Genomic DNA, 15941 nt, shown 5'->3' on the forward strand with positions numbered 1-15941 from the left:
GCCCAAGCCTTTGCACCTGCCGCAGCTCCCCCTCAGCTCCCTCGGGCCTGCAGTTCCTGTCTTCCTCTGGCTCTCAGCTCCAAGGTCACAACTTCAAAGGGGACTTTGCAGTTCACCCAGTCAAATCCCTTGCTGTATTTCCTTCTGAATGCTTAGATTCTCAAAGATCTTGGTCATTTACTAGCTTACGTTTTCACCCTTGGTCTCGTAGACGAAAAAGAGCATTCCTTAAGTGCAGTGGATGTATTTTCCTGTTCCCCACTGGGCCCTGAGCCTGGTACAGGGTTTGGTATGGGTCCCATGCCCAAGGGGTCTGCAGAATAAATGTGTGACTGAGTGAATGGGAACAAAAACGAATAAATGTGTGACTGAGTGAACAGGCTGGTGCATGTGCTAACCTGAAATTGTCACTGTCAGTACCATATAGTGTTTTATGATCTTAACTTTAGATCTTTCAGATCAGGGAAATAATTTATAACATACTAAAAAATTTTAACAGAAAAAATATGTGCACAAATATAAATGGCTATTATTTTCCTTGTGACAACTTAAAATAGAAAAGAAATGGTTTCTTTTCATTTCACTTATAGGTGGTATCTGAAAAACACACGCACACATGAATAAACAAAACAAAGCAGAAACAAACTCATAGATACAGAGAACAACTTGATGGTTACCAAAGGGGGAGGGGCATGGGGGATGGGTGAGAATCCTATATAATAAAAACGTAGTATGCAAATTGTCCCCTCCACCAGGAGTTGTCCAGGAATTCAACCAGGGGGCGGGGCTAGCCAGGGGAAGGGAGGGAGACCCTGGTCCGTGGCAGTGGCAGGTGGCTGTGGGAAGGAAGAGAGTATTCAGCAGGCAGCCATAGCTGCTAGGGACCCTACCAGTACACAAAATTTGTGCACTGGGCCTCAAATAAATAAATAAATAAATAAATAAATAAATAAATAAATAAAGTACTGTACATGTCAGAACAGACACACAAGAACAAAATACAAAATGAAAAAGAAACAGAATTTTACACACTTCCATCTCAATGGGGGAGTCGGTTGGTACATTTTCTGTACATGCCTAAAGGTTATACAGCAAATATCCACACCCATACAACATCAGAGGGCCCCTTTTTCTAACCTGGAAAGGGTGTTTGTAATTCCCTTCAATTTGTATACACACAATACATGGCTGTACATAAACAGACATTCAACAGTTCCAGCAGAATTCCTGCTGCCAAAGAGAAGAAAAACATCAGAGTAAGCTGTAAAAAAATGTGCTTGGTTTTTAAAATGTAGATATGGCAATTCACAGCATTTATACAAATTGCTATATACTGAGGGCTGCAACTCTGGGAATGAATAGTAAGAAAAAGTTGCAGCTAAGAGCAAATCTGAGGACACTTGTTTTGAAAGCAAAGGCTTAGTCAGTATCACAGCACTCTGGCAATCCACATAGCATTCACCAGAGGGCTTTGTATTGGGCTTGAGACATTATGTATTGATTTTCTTGGATATAAAATGCTCTGACTATTTAAAATGCTCAAAAAGAAAATTTCATCTTGGATGAAGTCTTACTGCATTTTTAAAAAAAGTCCTCTTTACATTTTGGGCATATTAATTTGAATAATATCAATGTGATTAAATAATGGCTGGATGGATCTAATATTTTATACCTTATTTTTTTTGCTATGGTTTTATACACATTCTGTGACTTCTATAAATATACAGAAACGTTAGATAGTATCAGCAGAAAACATAAATAGCTTCAAAAGGAGTTAGATAAATGAGGAAGTGCTAGATCTTTGGTGAGAGAGTATAGGAGAGCTAGAAATGTTTAGGTAAAGTAATAAATAGCATGTTTTCCCACAATGTCATGGCTTAGATGTGGAATATAAAGTTGTATTAGGCCACTGGCACATTAAAATTTTTATCCGAGTATATTTGTGCTCTCTTTTCTGATCTGCATCAGTATATTCAGCATATATTTTCCCCTATTTAAAAAACAACCTAATTTATATAACTACTTTGGAGTTGTTAGGACGATGGCTATTTGTGGATAACAGAGAAAGTATTCTTCATGGGTGAATAAAATGAATTCCATAGCCCCAAGGCACACTGAACCAAATAACAGCCAGATTTAGGCTTGAGAAGACATAACACCAAGCACCTATAAACACAGCCCCATCTCACTGAGGGTGCCTCCCTGATAAATCTATAAAGGGAAATGCATCTCTAATAACCTGAGACCAAACAGTCAACTCTTGAGTATTTATAACAGAAAGGACTAGTGTTTAAGATATTTTAAAGCACAAACTATTTTTAAGTGGCATTTTTCAGTTTCAAATGTAATAACAAACATTTTTTGGCCAGCTAACATCCTAATGATGCTGTAACGAGGCTATATTTGACAGTTGGCATCTCCTCAGCAGAGGTCAACTGGACGGGGTACGAAGGGAGAGGCAATTTAAGAGCAGGATGCAGAGAAATAGAAAATTGGCTCAGGATTAAGGATGCGCTGTGACTAATCCACAAAACAAATAATCCACAGGTGGACAATATTTCATAGAAGGCACAGAGGATGCTGCTCTGGCTTTTTAGGTATCAACAAATATTTCCATAACATACAGCTATATCGCTTTGTTTAGGATTTACTTTTTTTTTTTCCCCAACAAAGAAGATTGTGCAGAATGCTAAAGTGATCTTTTATGCTTTTAAATGACCATCACAGTCTGCAATAAGATGGCCACAATCCGACACAATACCACACAATAGCATGTTACCTTGGATACAAGGCTGGCTCTGTATGCTGCTAGTTGCTTCAGGTACTCTTTCTTTGCAGCCTCGGTTTTCTTTTTATAGACCTGTAACAACAACAAAGAGTCTTAAATTAGAAAGTGCACCTGCTTTTGTTCCCAGAGACATACAATGCAGAATGATAATTGCATGCACACAACATGCACACTCACACACATAAGCACACACAATCGTGATATATATATATATATATATATATATATATATATATATCCTCAAATATTGTGTTCTGTTCCTGAAACAAATTTTTAAGAAGCATGACAATCAGCTAGATAAGAAGAAGATTAACAACAATAAAATTTTCCATTTTACATAAAGCAAATGAAAGGATCTATCTGGTTTACTTTGAGAGTAGAGGTAGTTGGCTCAGCAAGATACGATTGAAGAAGGTTCCCAGGGAAACCACACACGAGTAAAGAAGCCATTCACATTTATATGTGAGCAGAAAATCCTACAGTGAATTCAAATCCTGATATATACGCTCCATGCTAAATATAAAAACAAGGACAGAGTTGAGCGATGACCAATGATGTCCAATAAGTAAATCAGAGGTATTGGCGTTGGCAGGCTCATCACTAATTTAAACATGTTGAGCCTTGAGGTTCTATTTCAAAGCCTCAGGGATTGGCGATGGAGGTCACAGACACATTTGGGGGTGCAATGGGACCCTGAGTGGCCGAGGACTGCACTCATGTCCTGCCCTGCAGTCTGCCCTGGTCACGTCCTTTCCAATGAAAGCACCGGATGACACGGGCCTGTGGACTCCTTGTTGGGGAAAGGTAAAGGTGTTTCAGAAATGAGTTTCAGCTGACAGAAGTTTTCATTCCTCAGAGGGAATCATCTTGAAAATAAAAGTAAAATCCCCTTAAATTGAGCAGAAGAACTAAAAAACGACTTGCAGCTATGCTAAAGGTCACCTCGCTAAGTTAAACGGGAAGGAATCATTAGAGTTGAAAATGAAAGATTAGCAAAGTGAACACACATGGTTGTCTGCTACTATTATGTCAATTCCTTCAAGCTTTTAGAATCATTTTTTTTTAAAGCAATCTTTTGAAATCAGCGTTAAAGAACAAACTCTTTTTCATTATTTACTGTGTAAACAGAAGTGTATTTTTATCAACAACTATTTTAAATTTCCCACATCTTGAATTTTACAGCAGGGAAGGAGGTTTGGCTAATATTTTGTACTGCTGAACTCACAAACAGACACAGAAGAAGGACTGAAAAGTGGCTTTGGAATTAGACCAAAGAGCTGCCAAAGTTGTCAGCAGAGGTCAATTTGTGGTTTTAGGGTATGTGGAGCCCAGTCCCCAACTGTGAAATCCAAGGTGAGAGAAATATTATTTATTCATGAATATTTTAATTAAAGCAGAACATTTTACTTAAGGTAAACAATCGACTGGCCTTGTGCACAGAACTATAAAGGTCCCTATGAAATAAATGTGCTCTTCTTTTAGGAAGGTCTGCAGCCTAGACTTTTATTCTTGGCATTGTGATGTAATGAAAGGCAATTTAATGAGATAATCAAGAATTCATATAATATTACAATATAATCATTGTGCCATCCTAACTAAATATGAAACTCAAAGAGATTTAACATTTGTGTGTGTGTGTGTGTGTGTGTTTAATAAATAAACTAATAAATTCTTTGGCTTAAGAACAAGAGTATCCCAAATTTACTGAGCTAATTATTGGAAGTCAAACTCAGATTCTTTTTTTTTTTTTTTGAAATTTGCACGTGGAAACAAACACCATTAGGCACAGCAAATGGCTTTGAATAATATGACCTACCCATGTATATGACATGCCTCGTTTCAGTCACAATCAGAAACACAAAGCTCTTTGCTTTTTATTGATTTGTTTTCACCTTGAAAGACAGATTGCTGTTTGTAGTCTTTTCTTCAACCATCTTCTTCGAGACATAACTTATAATTAATGAGTTTAAGCTGACAATGTTTACATTTACATTTAATAAAAATATTTCTAGAGGCTTTCTCTCCCACGCACATAGAAATCTTATTTAGGACTTTAAAGCAAATATTTAGTAAATACTGCATATTGCTGACGGTAATACGCATTTGTATGCTTGAAGCACTTAGGTTTTTATTAATATGCTACTCCATTTGACCCCCAGGTAGCTAACTGGGGTTCGCTTAACTTCCAAAGGCAAATAGAACACACCCACAGCATTGCCAAAAGCATCCTTTTCTCAGTAGTAGCAGATAAGATAGGTGGCCAGGTGGCCTGATTGTAGCATCCATCCTCGTTCTTGCATTGGGTTTCTACTGAAACAGCAACTGTGTGACTAAGGTGCTATCCCTTGGTGGGCTCCCAACCTCTTACAAAGTGTTAACTTTCTTGAAAGGTGTTGATTAACAACCATAGTGGCTAGCAACACATTTCAGGCTGAATATGTGCCCCTGCTTTCACTTGGGGATCGATGTTGTTACGAGATGCCTGACTAGCATTCAGAGTGCCCTGTTTTCTACAAATGGCTCCCTATTGGCTATTGATGATTGGCTATGTTGGATCATCACACAAGTGCTTAAATACCACTTTACAAAAGAGAAAACTCATCACTTTGTGTTACATGGATTGATGGAGCCACTCTTTCCTGAATAACTGCAGGTATTCACAGGGAGGATTCAAATGGCAGTCATTTCAGGAGGTATATTTCCATCATTGAGTTTAAAGGGGAGTAGCCCAGATCAGAATTAAAATCTGAGTTAAGTTTCCTCAACAGTAGTTTGGACCTCCACCTTTGAGATCTATCTAATAGTTCCAACATTATACTGTATGTCTTTCTAACATTTTATGAGAATGCTTTTTTTTTCTTTTTATAATTCTGTATTTATTGGAAATGTCTGAAAAAAGATCTCAAATGTAGAAGACAATGACAAAAATATGTGAATATTCAACATATAGGTGAAGTGGAGAAATTCTTACTTTATAACAGATATTTAAAAATCATCAGTAAAAATTTCCTCAAAAATGTTTCAAAGCACCTAGCCATCTTGGCTCAGTATTCAGGGTGCTGGTCCATGGACTGAAGGGTTATGGGTTTGATCCTTGTCAAGGGCATGTACCTTGGTTCCAGGCTCAATCCTGGTGCCGGTAAGGGCATGTGCAGGAGGCCACCAATTGATGTATGCCTCTCACATCGATGTTTTCTCTCTCTGTCTCACCCCACCCTTCCACTCTCTCTAAAAATCAATGGAAAAATATCCACGAGTGAGCATTAACAACAACAAAAATGTTTCAAAGCCTCTGTTCATGGAGGGAGGAAGTCTACTTAAAGAAACCAACAACGGTGCTGACTGCCTTTGGCAATGAACTACCCACGGCTGTGGTGATCAAACCTTCAAACCTAGGAGGATGGGTCTGATTTATATCAAAGTTAAGTTTGGGAAAGAAATGATCTCTCTCTCAGGGAAAGACAAATATTTTAAAGATATGTGATTCATACAGTAAATATTAGTACTCAGTTGAGCTATAAAATGGCTTCCAAATGGTCTACAGCTGTTTGAAATAAAGTGCAAAGTTAGCCAGATGGGGATTTAAATATCATAATACATCATTTATCATTTTCCCCAGCTCATCCAAACACTTTTGAATTCATCCTGTCCTAACTTAGTTATATGCTGTGGTTTGTTATTCTAAGAAAGCTACCATATCCTATCTAAGGATTGCATCTTGGTGGTTAAACTAAAACATATATAATGGCTAACCTAAAACATACGTAAGATAGACATCAAATAGCAATTCTACAGAATCCATATCCTGTTCATGTAATCTAGTGATTCACTGAATCATTTTTGAAATGCTCTAAATACCAGCAGTACACATGTTTTTACAGGCTAATCATCCCTAATTGAAATCAGCAGTTCAATATCAGTGACTATAATAAACTCAACAAGAAAAAAAATCTAATACATTTTTTCATTATACTTTTACTTTCTGGTCTTTTCCCACACAATCCATCCAACTCATACAAAAAAGCAAACTCTTATAAATACCACTTAATTCCTTCTTCCTTCTTTTCAGCTCAGGCTCTTAGTTAATCTCTAGTCATACTTTATTCAATGAAACTTTTATAGTAATAATAAGAAAAATATATAATTCTTCCAATTTTGTATTCTATTCAAACACTATAAAAATCAAAAGGCATTTTTTGGAGGTTGACTTCAAATGCAGTTTTCTTACTCCACTACAAGTTCGTATTTATAGAAAATGCTTAGAAATACAGCTATGTATTAGAAATAATAATTTAGCCACCAGTCCCTGCCATATCCTTTAGAAATTAATGTTTGTAGCTTCTTTCAATGCTGTTATTATTTAGGACAGTTAGAGAAAGTACATTTATATTTTATATAGTACTCAGTCCTCAAACACAGTTAAATTTTCATCTTGTGTAAATTGCTCAGCATTTTCTTTAGCATTCCAGAACTCAAAGGCCTTTAAAAAGTAGTATTCAGAGGACTGAAAATATTATACAATGTGAGAAAAATCTTGCTATCAATTCCTTTTTGGAACATCTGAATCCATCTAAAAAGCCCACATAATAGTGCTATGGCTTGTTTCTGGAATGGTAGATATCAGAAACAAGTTCCTTTTCTGTTAAGAAAAAAAAGGCTACAAAATATATCTGTTCATTTATTAAATGAGGATGACTGGGCAAAGTATGATACCATTCATTTAACAATATATTCAATGTCTAATATGTATCCAGTGTGGTTTGGGACACTGAAACTATGGATTGAAAATCAGCATTAAAAATATGCCTGTTAAAAAAATAAATTAAAAAATGCCTTTATTGTATGCATTTTTTATTAAGCACTATATATATATATATATATATATATATATATATATATATAGTCTTTAATTCTTTTAACAAGAATATTTAAATGGTATTTATTATACCCCATTTCACAAATAAGAAAATGGACTAGAGTGGGTAGTCATTTTACAGCAAGTATGGCACACCTATAGTGAAAACAAATTGATCTGGTTCAAATTTCTACTTTCGTTTACTCAGGGGCTCCTCCTAGCGGCGAGACAACTCCCTTTTGCCTCCCTCAGACACAACAGCAGATCTGTTTTCGACAGTGGAAGCCCCAGGATACAGGGCAGTTCCTGGCACACAGTAGGTGCTCCTGAGGATTCCTCACTGAGGATATAGTCCCTAGTCCCCGCCTTTTTCTTCTCTGAGTCATGATAAGCATGAGTGCTACTAAGAAAAGTACTAAGTTGCATCTTCCACAATGATGGAAATAGAGGATTTGATACACAGATACACAGCCCAACCACCCCAAACATTGTTCCCAAGAATACATACTGGGCCACTGATTTGAATAAGTATTTTGTTCCATTTTTCTCCCTAACAATGTCATGAAAATTTTGAAGTGAAATGTTTACTCCTAAAGGAGCACAGGGTACATCTGTATGTGGACACATATATGTATACCACATGCAGTAATCCCATTTATGTACCAACCAGTATGTGTGGACATATCTGCATCTTAGAAGTAAAATATGCTCACCATTTCATATAGTTTTAACCACTCAGTTTCAAATCTTTATAACTATGAACTTTTCTTAGTTTAGAAAATGAACAATTATTTTACACAACCTTTCTTCCTATTTACAAAAACAAACAAACTGGGAAAATGCATACTGTTTATAAGGAAATGGGTGAATGCTATGAAAGTGCAAGAGGACTTCGGCTAACCTTAAGCACTGTTGACATAAAATCCAAATTTTATCCTAAGATAAGGGGGAAAAAAGGAAATGGTGGCAGCACTTAGAGAGTGGGTGTTTGAGCACCAATGAGGAGTAAATGATTGGATTCCGTGGGCTCGGAGGATTTGTCAGCTGCCTCATAAGTATAATTCTGGCTCTTCATATCCCTGCTGCTTCTAATTTAGCAGGACAGGCTCATAATTGAAGCAAATTAACTATTTACACTTGCCACTTGTACCAGGGGAAGAGGACACAGCAGCGGGAAAGCATGAGTAGGAAATTACATTCTTCCCACTTGTGTCAGATCTCCCCTTATATAAACACATTAACAGTAATTTCACGAGGCGTCAAACATAGGAATAAATACGGAGGGATAAAATAATGAGGTGTTGCTATTGAGCCCAACTGCTATGGCGAATATCCTCGGATATGAATTATGCATCCTGAAAGAAGGCATATGTTACAGTATTCAAACAGTTCCCTGCAAGCGCTCTTTGCTCATTAAAGGCTCTGGATCTCAAGGTAAATCTACTCTTCTCTTCCATCCACCACATCGCCAGCATTTACAAAAATACATTCCCTGGGCCCCCGTGGGCTGTGGTTTCTCCTGACTACATCAAACTCTGAGCGGGCCTTCCACTCCATTTTTAGCCTAACAGCATGTTTATTTAGCTCTTTGGCTGGAGCTTGAAAGCCATTTAATGTAATGTAAACAAGAACATTTTGTTTGTAATTTGCTAAACGTATTACAGCCCGACTGTGTCTCCAATTAGGAACTTAAGGTTCATTTAGTCATTTACATCTGGTTCTGATTTGAGGTGACTTTCCTTTTCCACTTACGAGCTGACTTTCCCTGGCTGAAAAGGACCCGAGAACCCTTTGTAGCTCTTTGGATCCATCCCTTCTGCATGGAAGCCGGACGGACCTTCATGGAAAAGGGCTTGATTTGTTCTCGGTTGCCCCTGTGGGCCCCAGATCCTAGCTTCAGTGACCAGAATCAGAGAATCCAGAGAGAATGGAGAGAACACAGGACATTTAGCTGGAACCTCATTAAAAAAAAAAAAAAAAGATGCTGAGGGTTGCCGAAACTCCAAGGAGTGCTAACACAAAGGGCGTGATACCGTCACAGCCTTGTTTTTCTCCCTCTGTAGTGCCAGGCAGTGAAAGAGACGTAGCAAAGACCAACATCGCAGCCATACTTATATTTTATTTCCCTCTCTCCATCTGGCGCCTTTTAAACAACTTAGCATGCTTCTCAAATGGGTTCTGCATTGTCTTACGATTCATTAGCATTTAAAACCTCCGGTTGGCATCCCAAACTCAATTCTGCCCCAGTCCCACATTCAGTGCCACCTTCCCAAGTATTTAAGCGGAGAGAGAGTTGCGATACGTGAAGGTTGTTTGGGTAGGAACCAGGAGTCACCGGGGATGTGTTTTGTGTTCCTGGAGGATTTTTATCGCTTCTTGCAGTTTTCTTCTCGGGGAGAGAGGCTTCCCAGGAACCAAAGTCCATAGAGTTCTCAAAATAAAGCCCTGCCCTCTGCAGCGGCCTGTCATTCCCGCCCCCACCCCACAACGAGGCGGCCTGTGATGTATACACACAGCGGCTCTCTAAGTCACTTTCCCTCCGGCTGCTAAGAAAACATTCCATTGTAATCGCACTAATGGCTGTTTTCCCTCCAATATTGTAATTTTCGGAGCCCCCCTAATAAGCCATCAATAGTTTTGTCCGTTTCCCCCCGGTTTGTGTTTCTCTTTGTGGTGGTTCCTAATTGTGGGCTATTATGACAACAGGGTTTTTGAACAATGGTGGCTCATGAAATCCTAGCTTCCCACTTGAACCAGCTGCCTCTACCACGCCAGTCGCACGTCGCATGGGGCTGTTCTGGGTAACGCGTGCATTTGTCCTGAATTTTGAAGTTTGAACGGTCTGCCTCTCATCTGCGCGAGCAACATGCCTTTACAAATACATAGCAGCCTGTGTGCTCCCCAATTTGAATACTGAATGAGAGTAAAATATAATTAATGTAAGTCTGAAACAGAGATATTACGCTATGTTGGCACAATGCATCCACATAAAGGGGAAAGAACAGGTGGTAATACACCATAATAACACTTCTGGATATTTTGCTTGAAATTCTCTGGATGCTCAAATGTGCATCCTAGGAGGGCATATTCGCTTCGCTGGCAATTGCTGCAAACTGTCAGGGAAGGACTGCCAGCAGCAGCAGAGCCGTGGTCCGTCGGTGCATACGCATATGCTCCCCATGGTAAGCGCCGTGCCTGGTTCTACCTATTGCGCCCTCCTTCTTCTTGTCCCTGGGATGGGCCTGCATTCTATGTGTGTCACAAACCACACTTTTTTTAACCACTGTGATGGTGGAATTGCTTTATAATACCCATTGAGTTATATAGGGTTAACTATTATTTAATTTCATCCCTTACTTATAAAACAAAGTCTCCAAAAAACCCTCAACTGTTTCCACTAAGAGAGAACCCAAAGTTACTTATTAGATTTGAAATAAAATTCAGAAGAGAAAGAGGAAAACGTTTTGTCATCGGATGTCAAAGCCTTAAATGATCATTGTGACCACATCTCTATTAGAAAGTCTTAGCTCCAAGTTTGAAAGGCAGAATGGGGCAATGGGAGTAATTTCCCTTTTAAACATGACAGTCAAAAATAGTGACTCTTATATTCATTGGGTCTGTAATTACCTTATAGCAGCCATTTTCAAAGGGTGGGCTGTAAGAATTTTAAAACATGCGATACCTATTTAGTCAGGGGCACTGACCACTTTCCTTTAGACTGTCAAATTTCAAAAGTGTCAACAACCAATATAACAATAGCCATCCAGTGTGAGTGAATCGAAATTATACCTTTTTTTTTTGTCAGATTGTGCCACAGAATTCTAGTGATTAGTTTATGTGCACCGTGAGATGAAAAAAAAGTTGAAAATAGCTTGATGAGATATGATGAGATAAAAAGACAGTGAAATGGCTCTGGCCTGTGTTGCTCAGTGGTTGAGCCGGCCTATGAGCCAGGAGGTACCAGTTCCATTCCCAATCAGGGCACATACCCGGATTGTGGGCTTGATTCGCAGTGTGGGGTGTGAAGGAGGCAGCTAGTCAATGATTCTCATCATTAATGTTTCTATTTCTCTCTCCCTCTCCCTTCCTCTCTGAAATCAATAAGAATTATATTAAATAAAGAAAGTGAAATGTTATCTTAATGTTCCCCTCTTGCTACAATAAAAATAAAAGGCCCCCTTGTAATAGAATTAGTGGTTAAACCCTACATATTTATATTTGCTGCCTTGAGGAATTACCTAACTCCCACAATAAGAATATGAATCCTTAAATGTTTAACCATTATGCTGTACACCTGAAACTAACATAATATCAAATGTCAACTGTAATTGAAAAATAAAAAAAGAACATTCTTCTTTTCCACCAGAAACGTGGCTGCAAGTATTGACTTTTTATATCGCTAATGTGAAGGACCAATCATGGGTTAGGAAAGGCTTTTATAGACCTCTGCCTTTTAAAACTACTGGTCTTAAAGCCACATGACCTCCTCTAGTAAGGCTGGGGGAGAGGGGGAAGAGAATAATTAGAAAAAGTTACCTGGGGTCAGAAAGATAGATAAGGAAGGGTCAGATGGCCAGTAGTATAGGCAATTGGTTTCTTGAAATACCACTTTGACAAAGTAGAAGCTAAGGGAGCACAGAGGAGGTTGGAAATACCACTGGGCCAGGGGTGGGGGAGAGGGGCTGAGTCAGGGGTCGGGGAGAGGGGCTGAGTCAGGGGCTATCAAAGTAGAGAGAGGCACGTCCTTGAGTGTGGCATCCTGGGAGGAGAAGGAAGGGATTCGGATCACAAAAGCCAGAGCAAAGGAGCGGCTTTGGGACCGCTGGTCTCTGTGCACTGTTTCTCATTTAGCGACATACTGCTGGGTGGAGGAATGAAGTCCCTGCACAGTTTTACCGTGAATGGCCAGCATCAGTTAGGAGCCACACCCCCGCTTTGGGACTGGGAGAGCACATTGATCTGAGTTAGGATAGAAACCAGTTCTAAAATTCTGAACCAAGTCTATTAGGTTTTCGACAGAATCACAAACACAAGGTCAACTGTTCTCTGATTAGGGAAATGGGTATTTTCTGTGCCCACAGAGAAGGCATGAGGAGTGTGTGTCCCATCCTGGTGGCGCGATGCTCCACATGAGAGGCCCAGGAAGCCATGCCCTGCTGCTGCCAATCTTGGACAGGGCATAAGGAAATGCAGAGAGAGCTTCTATAGTAAAAGACAGCTTTGGCTTAACGTAAAGAGAGGTTGGAGAGACTTGGGAAGGTAGGTTCTATGTTTCCTTAGCACCTGGTTTTGTCATTACAACTGTAATTGATTTCAGAGTTTGTTAGACAAGAAACGGTATGTTGAGTGATAGGTTCTAGTCATAGGAATTCTATGTACCAACCATATAATCTTAGACAAATCATTCAACAGAATAGGGACTCTGTCTCGCTCTCTGCTATATGCCCAGTGTCTAGGACAGTGCCTGGGGCACACAGTAAATACCCAACAAATATTTGTTGAAAGAATAAGTGAATGAATTTAACTATCTAGCCCCATTTCATAATCTGCAAAATTTGGGTTAAAGTATCTACAAGTATTGGGCACAACAAATGGCATAAATCATGTGATAACATACTTGTAAGTATAAAACACTATATACAGCACAAATGTTGATATCTGTTTACCATATACAGGCACTTCTGGATGTACATAGGTTTGAGATTTTCTGTTTTTTACATACTTTCTTGGACCTGATGAAGAAAGGTAAATGCCTTTATCAGGAATCAAATATGGCCCTGGTTGGTTTGGCTCAGCCTGTGGACTCAAGGGTCCCAGGTTTGATTCCAGTCAAGGGCATATACTTTGGTTGCAGGCACACACCCAGTAGGGTGTGTGCAGGAGGCAGCTGATCAATGTTTCTCTCTCTCTAATCGATGTTTCTAACTCTCTATCCCTCTCCCTTCCTCTCTTTAAAAAAAATAAATAAAAATCAATATATATATATATACACACACGCACACACACACACACACACATATATATATAATACATATATATATATATATACATATATATGTATATATAAAATAGGGAACAAATACATCATTAATGCAATTCACTATTCTGAAACATCTAAAGCTGCATTCACAGAATTGTTTCAAAAACTATATTTTGATGACAATGCTTATCTAACTTTTTCTTTGTGACAATTAAATTCTAGATGTTAACAATGGTAATCTAGTCTCTGGTTTAGAATTGTGCGATCAATGCTGCTTGAGGTGGGCTAGATCTATGTACTGGACACTTGCTCTCTCTCCTTGGTTCCCATCCTCCTTAAATCCTTCTGGGCTGAGAGCAAAGTTGTCTCTTGTGGCCTCCCTAAGTATGGCCCTCAGTCACATCACAGCAATCTGCGAGAGAAGAAAATAGGCAGGCATCTGGGCCCATTTAACGCAGCATAGAAATATGGTGTATGTGGGATTTAATAACATTCCCTGGTAGTCTTTAGAGAATCGCAAGGGGTAGAAACCCTTAAATTTGGGGTTCACTTAGCAAAGAGCAAAGAGGGTTTTGATGACCAAAGGGTAAATAGTTAAGTGCTGAAGAGAGGTGTGGACAGTTTGGAAAATACTTTTAGTACTTTTTTAGTCTTTATGATCACATTGGCAGTATGAAGGAGTGAGGTAATTCTGGCTAGGATATATAAAAGTCTTTCCAAAAGCAACTGCACTGTGTAAACTTTGAAACAAAGACTAACATGCTATTTATAGAGGGGCCATAAAGGAGCGTAAAATTCTGTGAAAGAAAAAGACTCCTGGAATCTGGTTCTGATGGGGCCCGCTCTGCTCAGCCTTAGTTCTAGTAGCCAAAGAATTCACCAGCGCCCTCAGAAGCCATTTCTTTGGGGGTGCATACACTTTCTCAAGTCGTGGTGATTCCCACTCCAGCTTGCATCTCACCTGTTTTTGCTCTTCTCCTAAACCATCCCACATTGAAGCCACAATTTTAGAGACTTCACCGAAGGTCGCATTTGGATTTTGGCCCTTGATGGCGGCCTGGGTGTCACGAAAGAACAATGCATAGGCAGACACCGGCTTCTGGGGCTCATTCGGGTCCTTCTTCTTCTTCTTTTTGGGGGTTTTTGGCTTTTTCCCCATATCAGAGGCAGGCCGCTTCTCTCCGCCATTGATCTAAAATAAAAATAAAATGGAAATTATAGAGACACTGAGAAAATTTAGAGACAAGTCATACTGTTGTTCTGCTTTGAGCCTTACACATAGTCATCTTTACACATCACACATGACACAGACATGCCAAAGGGACACTTCGTTTGGTTGTTGTTGCTGTGTTTCAGATAAAACTTCATATTTCCTGTAGTTTTCATGTTCATCCCTCTGCTGCCTAATTTACATAGCTTTAATATAATGTTATTAATTCTTTTTATACTGTTTAAAAAAATATATTTTATTGACTTTTTACAGAGAGGAAGGGAGAGGCATAGAGAGCTAGAAACATCGATGAGAGAGAAACATCGACCAGCTGCCTCCTGCACACCCCCCACTGGGGATGTGCCCACAACCAAGGTACATGCCCTTGACCAGAATCGAACTTGGGACCTTTCAGTCTGCAGACTGACGCTCTATCCACTGAGCCAAACCGGTTTTGGCTCTTTTTATACTGTTAAATATTACCCCTTAACTCTCTCTTTTTAAAAAAATATATTTTATTGATTTTTCACAGAGAGGAAGGGAGAGAGAAAGACTGCTAGAAACGTCAATGAGAGAGAAACATTGACCAGCTGCCTCCTGCACACCCCCCACCGGGGATGTGCCCACAACCAACGCACATGCCCCTGACTGGAATCTAACCTGGGACCTTTCAGTCCAAGGACCAATGCTCTACCACTGAGCCAAACCAGTTTCAGCACCCCTTAACTCTCTTAAGTTTTTCCCTTTCTTATTCAGGAAGCTTAACGCTAAGTTGCATTGTAACTACCACAGGTGCAAATTTCTTTTGTAGAACCCTTACTGTCTAAACAGTCTAACTTGTTTTCTTCTGAGTTTACCCTTTTCTTCCTAATTATGACTTTTAAACTATGGTGGGCAAGATGTCCAGTGATTAAAATTGAATGGCTTTTGATGTCGCACTTGGGTCTATAGAGTGGATGCTCATGGTTTAGAATGGCATAATCTGGACTGTAGGTCAGTGATGTCCAGAGGAACTTTATGCAAAGAAGGTAAACTTCTATAATCCGCACAATTCATTGTGGTAGCCACCAGCCACATGTAACAAATGAGAATGTGAAGTGGAAGCTAA

The 15941-nt window shown here is 39.2% G+C and overlaps 1 protein-coding gene across 1 annotated transcript in view; it reads right to left on the reverse strand.

Moving 5' to 3' along the window:
- Positions 1 to 15941, reverse strand: part of TOX (thymocyte selection associated high mobility group box) — a 300985-nt gene that overhangs the window by 22115 nt on the left and 262929 nt on the right. The window contains exons 5-6 of the mRNA XM_036436987.2: positions 14585 to 14815; positions 2780 to 2860 (exon numbers count right to left, since the gene is read on the reverse strand). Of these exons, the coding sequence (XP_036292880.1) occupies positions 2780 to 2860; positions 14585 to 14815 (312 nt within the window). The remainder of the gene's footprint in view (positions 1 to 2779; positions 2861 to 14584; positions 14816 to 15941) is intronic.

Source organism: Pipistrellus kuhlii, unplaced genomic scaffold (genome assembly GCF_014108245.1).
Source record: "Pipistrellus kuhlii isolate mPipKuh1 unplaced genomic scaffold, mPipKuh1.p scaffold_m20_p_14, whole genome shotgun sequence".
Lineage (NCBI taxonomy): Eukaryota > Metazoa > Chordata > Mammalia > Chiroptera > Vespertilionidae > Pipistrellus > Pipistrellus kuhlii.